Source organism: Ursus maritimus, unplaced genomic scaffold, assembly GCF_017311325.1.
Source record: "Ursus maritimus isolate PB19 unplaced genomic scaffold, ASM1731132v1 scaffold_5, whole genome shotgun sequence".
NCBI classification, from domain to species: Eukaryota; Metazoa; Chordata; class Mammalia; order Carnivora; family Ursidae; genus Ursus; species Ursus maritimus.
Window position 1 is genome coordinate 4,625,125 of NW_024426663.1, and position 6,000 is coordinate 4,631,124.

Sequence of the window (6,000 nt, forward strand, 5' to 3'; positions counted from 1 at the left end):
TTATTTCTTGCCCTGTGATTATTTTATTTTGAACGCTACAACTAATGTTATCAGAGCTTATTTCTGAAATATCTCAGAAATTGAACAATGTTGAGCATCACTATAGAGAATTGGTCACCGTAACATATCGCTAATTAATTCATTCACTTAATAACCATTTATTGAGTGCCTGCTGTAATAACAAGAGCTACCATTTGGGGACCTATTTAAGTCAGTCACAATGTTAAGCATATCATTACACTTAATCCTTATAACAATCCGATGACTTAAGTACTTTTATCTTGTGTGTACAGTTGAGGAAACTAAATCTTGAAGAAATAAAGTGAAACCAGGGTTCTGACCTGTTTCTGGTTAACTCTGAAGTCCATGATGTGAACCACAGTTGCCATGTTTCTTCCCTGCGTTGTGCACAGCTTGATAGCCTTAAAGGTAAAAGGCAGTCCCCTCGTCCCCAGAGGCTTCTGTTCAGGTGGAAGGGACAGGCAAGTAAAGAGATGATTGCAATATTAGAGTGCTTAAGTAAAAGAAAAACCATGCAGGGTGCCCACCACAGGTGCACAGGGAAGGGGGTACCTAACCCAACCTCTCTGGGAGATAGGCTTGCTTAGGGAAGACTTCCTGAAGGAGGGAATTTCTGAGCCAAATAGGAATTCCTTGGGGAATCATTGATCTTTGTGATTAGTATGTTGAGTGTATGGCTTTGCCTTGCTTTGAGTTTCTGTTTTTTATTTGTCATTTGGTATTTATTTTATCATTCATTCACTAATCACTAGGCCTGACTTAGGGATACAAAAACGATCCCGGCTCTTATGGGTTGTACATTGGAGCAGGAGAAGTAGATATTAAATGAAGCAATTATAAACTAACTTTATAAGTGTTTTGAAGGCAAAGTGGACAATGTTAAAAGAATAAATAACCTGGAAACCTTACCTAGCTTAGGGAGGGGAGCAAGGATAGGGCAGTGATCAAAGTTTCCTGGGGAAATGACACTGACGCTAAGAACTGAAAAATGATTAGCAAGTAGGCATAAGGAAGGGGTTTTTAGGGGAAACTGGGTTAAAAAGTATTCCAGGAAAGAGAATAGCATGTGCAAAGACCCTGAGGTCAGAAGAAACTTGGACAGTTTGATGATCTGAAATTAAGTCAAGTGACTGGAATATCAAAAATTCTAGAGAGGTAGACAGGGCTAGATGGTGCCTGACCTTCTCAGTGTTTTGTTCTAAGCTGCCTCAATTCAAGCAAGACTTAGAGCATAAATTTAAATTAAAAAATTAAAAATACTGCATAAAAATCCTCTTAGGGCCATCAGTTCATATTCTCAACTCTAATTTGTTTATCAGTTTTTCCTTTTTATTTAAAATTATTTTCTTCTTGTTTTTGAAAACAATGTTGTACGCTGTATCTGTATCACAAAAAAGAACTACATGGTTTGATTGAATTTGGAATGAAAGTTGATTTAAATACAAGCAAGGCTTGAATAGAGTGGTATTCTGACAGATTAAGTATCATCAATGCAATGTTGGAATATCAATTCTCAATTTAAAAAAAAGATAATATATAACATAGTTTTCTAAATCACTCAGGAAACATCATGTTATTTCAGAAAAGTGCAGATGACTGAATGTCATGGTCATCATACTTCTAAGCAGGCTTTCAAAGCAAACAGCAAGGGTTTGATGTTGTTTTAGGTTTTTCCTGGTGGTCCTGATCTTTTTCGATAATGGACAGACATGAAGAGGGAGCACAAAATTGTGTATTATAAGCACCTTCTTTTAGACCAGCTTACTCAGTATAAATGAAATATTGATGTATTTGAAAATGCCCAAGTGTTCGATAAAGGTTTTAAATAAAACTACCTAAAAGTTGTGGTTCTTAGGTTAATCATTTATTTATCTAAAGGATGAAGGAAGCTGTCTTCTTCTGTGATATGAACTGCAATCAGCTTAAAAATAATTGACAAATTAATCCCTTCACAGCACAGCAATTGTAAAGGTGTTAGTTTTAATTAGGACTGTCTGATTGCCTTGTCTAATCAAGAATCAAGGTGGTATCTTTGATGGTTAAGGTCTGTCGGGGCCATCCCTGACCTGCCAGCCATGTATGTTTTAATTATTGATTCCTCACATTTCAGCCCTTTTCACAAAGGGACTTAAAGTTTGCAATACCTTAACATTTAAAGGAAAGAAAAATAAACATTTTCCCCAACACTTCTATCTGGAATCCTGTGGATCTTCTCTACCAATCTACAGTTTTGTCCTGAAAAAGCTGTCAGGTCGATGATGAAGTCAGAGGTACATAAGAATGCTATCTTACTGCTTGCCTCTCCTCCCAAGCACTAGCTTTTCAATGGGCATTGTTAAGATCTCAGTAAGTCACTATCATTCATGCTTCTAGAAAACACATTTGATTTCTTGATATCGTATGTCTTCTTTAAAAATCCCCAAGGGTGAATGCCAGTACGTAGGACATCAGGAAGATCAGACAAAAGGAACACGTATCTTGTAAAATGCTTTCTCGGGCTGCTGAGAAGGAATGACGTGAGGGTTCCTGGTGCCACCATTAGCACACCAGAGAACATGGGCAGCAGGTGGTTTCAGCGGTCCCTGTGTGTGACGGCGGCTCTTCTGTGGTTGCAGGTCAATGAAGTGACAGTGGAGCAGCTGGTGCAGCAGTACCCCCACATCACCTTCAGCACCGTGTTGCAGGACTGCAAGAGGACCTTGGAGAGAGCCTATCAGATGGGCTGGACCCCCAATATGTCTGCCGCCTCCTCCTAACACCCCTGCTCGTGCGTACGTCCACTCGGATCATTCAGCAGGTGGAGAGGAATTGGAGATCTGGGATGAGTGATCCCTTGGAAAGGTTTTAACTGTTTCATGTCTACGGGTGTACCCCAGTGTGTATATTTGTGTCTTGTTTGCATACTGCATAGCATAAGCGCAACTGCTATTTGTTCCCAGGTGAGCTGGTTTTTTTTTTTCCTTAAAAATTAAAGATTTCGAAAGCCACAGACCCCTTAGTTTTTAAGTTCAAAAGCTTATTTCTCTAAAGAAAAAAAATTTTTTACTGTAAAACCAAAAATCTTTGGTCTTTTATTTTGAGCTTCTAATTACTGCCTCTTGAAGATGCCGCAACATGAAGGCATGTGCCTTCTCTTTTGATGGGATAGAATTGTGCGCTTCTCCTGATGATGACCAGACCAGAAGTGATGTTGCACTAATTAGAAACCAGGAAACCAGTACTTTGCAAAATTTCAGGCACATACACACACATATGTTCTCACACCCCCTCGTATACGTGGACACGTGCATGTGTACCCAAACTCCAGGGCAGTTTCTTTCTAGATCGTTTCCTGACAGAGGGGCCTTCCTCAGGTCACTGAGGGAACATGTCATCCACTGTGGCTCTGCCTCAGTACATCCACAGGGGGCTGACTTGAGATCTCTAGGTGAGGTAGGAACTAGAGAAAACAAAGCCTTCTCTGACGTTTTTCTATGGAGGCAACAATCTGAAGTCCCCTGGCCACAGCTCACAAAAGTTAATTATTCATTATTCTGCAAATGTGTTCTGTTGAGTCCTGAGTATTTTAGTTAAGTTTTATGTTAACATTGTATTAGCTTTTATTTCATGGATAGTAACTGGTCCGGGTATATTTTAATGATATTTGGAGCTAACCTTAGCATTATCCACATTAAAGGCACCAGTGTAATTAATAGTGTGCAGTTATTTAAAACAAAACAAACCTACAGATCATTTAATTATTTTTGTTAATTTTGGTAATTATGAAAGTATATTCCTGAGATTTGGAGGTAGTCACGTGAATAGAAGATTAATGAGTGAGATATAAGTAGACAATCTTTCTATTAATTTCTTCTTCTTCTTCTTCTTCTTTTTTTTTTTTTTTTTGCTTTGCTTTGGGCTTTAGAACAGGTTTTTTGGATATATGCATGTTATTTTTGAATAGTTCTTGTGCTACTACAAAGATCTATTGCTGGTAAATGTATGAGTTAAGAGGCAAAATTAGAAAATCTTTTCATTAAGATTCTGTTTACACTCGTCAGAAATAAGCATTTTTTTGTTTAAAGATTGCCAGCTTTCAGTTAAGACAATATCTATCAGTAAATGAATATATGTTTTGATTTCACACATCTTCACAATTAATTCATAGTAGGGACTCAGGCTCAAGTAAACTTTCCTGTGTCTAGATTTATAATCAAGACAGCAGGGAGCCTTTTTAAGCTAAAGAGTGATTATCTTTCACAGTAGAGCTAGATACAAAACCCCGCCTTGTGAGTTTGCTATTTATTCTTCCCCAACATGGACGTAACTGTTTTTTTGGTCTTTAACAGATATACTAAGGTTTGAGTTTCACTTTCAGTAAGTCCCAAAATGACTAAAATGATACTAGCTGTAAGAAACAAAATATAGCTTTACATTCAAATACCATTCACTTATTTATAATGATTCCTCTTTTGTAAACACGGTTTCCTTTGATTATGTCAACATGTTTCTGATGTGGCATGTTTTTTTGCTTTTAATCCCAATCAGTTAAGAAAATCTAGTTAGTAAGTACCAAGGGTATTTTTTCCATCACTAAATAGGTTACTAATTTAATTTGAAAGGGATAAAATTTGTGTAAGAAAAAAAACCTGTTTATTATTAATAAAAAAGTTCTTGCACATCAAGTGGTATTGTTTTCATATTCATTTCCCCACCACTGAAAAATATTTTAATTCACAATATTTTAACTGGTTTTTAATCCAAAACTAATTTATAAGACACTATGTATAGTAATAGTAGCTTGAGTGAATAAGCAAAAGTTTAATTTTTATATATGTCACACTATATTTTAAATAGTTAAAAAAGACAAAAGAAGGGAGAGCCATTGATGATACAGATGGTGCCATTTCAGTTCAAAGTTGTAATAATCTTTAAAGTGTTACAGTTCGGTTATCAAACGGTTTCAGAAGTGTATAATTGATTTTTTTTAATGTTGCATTGTTTGAATCTAAAATACAGCACTATAACATGCTTTAGCTTGGGGGGTGGGGTGGGGTGGGCGACTTGCACTTATTCTTTAAAATGTTGACTAATCCAGAAAGCCTGATGCAACATAACCTGGAAAACTGCTTCGGTATATTTGTAGAAATCTGTAGAAATATCATATCCAGCCTCAAAGCATTAATCTCAAAAAAACAACCAGGAAAAAAAAAAAAAGCATCACCTTGAGTGATCCTGTGATGGTTGTTGAATGTGTTCTCATTAGATGCTTTGAAATGAGGCTTACAATGATTTCTGGGCAATATAGAGTTTCTTGTTTTGCTTAGAATGTCATAAATATATGTGAACACGTTTAATGCAGGGCTTTTTATCCTCTCCAAAATGTCAACAGTATTTTCAGAATAAAGACTATGAAATATATTGCTGTAGTGAAAAATTCTGGTCCTTTGTCTTTAATGTCTTTTTGAGTGGATAAAGGAAATTCACCCAGTTTGTAGTTTCTATATTTCCGTGAATCTTTTGACCTTGCAATGGGTTGCAATAAAAGAGAAACAAAACACTGCGTCTTTTGTTTTATTTTAAAGACAACAAATGGCCTCCCTGATGCTGGTTGGGTGTGATGCACGAAGTCGTCCGTGTCCTTGTGTGTTTCACTACTGACTACGTAAGTCGGACTAACCAGAATAATAAACAAGCCTGGGTTTAGGAGGTTCTAATTTGGTCAGTGATTACTGAAATTAGATTAAAACCTTAAGCAAGTGGTTTGTTTAAAATCCCATTCCCTAGGGGCGCCTGGGTGGCTCAGTCGTTACGCGTCTGCCTTGGGCTCAGGGTGTGATCCCGGCGTTCCCGGATCGAGCCCCACATCAGGCTCCTCCGCTGGGAGCCTGCTTCTTCCTCTCCCACTCCCCCTGCTTGTGTTCCCTCTCTCACTGGCTGTCTCTCTCTGTCTAATAAATAAATAAGTAAATCTTTAAAAAAATAAAATCCCGTTCCCTA

At 37.3% G+C, this 6,000-nt stretch overlaps 1 protein-coding gene across 2 annotated transcripts in view; it reads left to right on the plus strand.

The window, feature by feature from the left end:
• Window positions 1–5,563, plus strand: part of FBXL17 (F-box and leucine rich repeat protein 17) — a 487,356-nt gene extending 481,793 nt beyond the window's left edge. The window contains exon 2 of one of the 2 annotated variants that reach the window (XR_005832382.1): window positions 2,637–2,775. Coding sequence is in view for 1 of the 2 variants with exons in the window: in XM_008704919.2 (XP_008703141.2) it covers window positions 2,637–2,777 (141 nt within the window). In the remaining variant the exon portion in view is untranslated. Of the gene's footprint in view, window positions 1–2,636 lie in introns of both variants that reach the window. The other variant, XM_008704919.2, reaches the window with a different exon arrangement.
• Window positions 5,564–6,000: the final 437 nt, after the last annotated feature.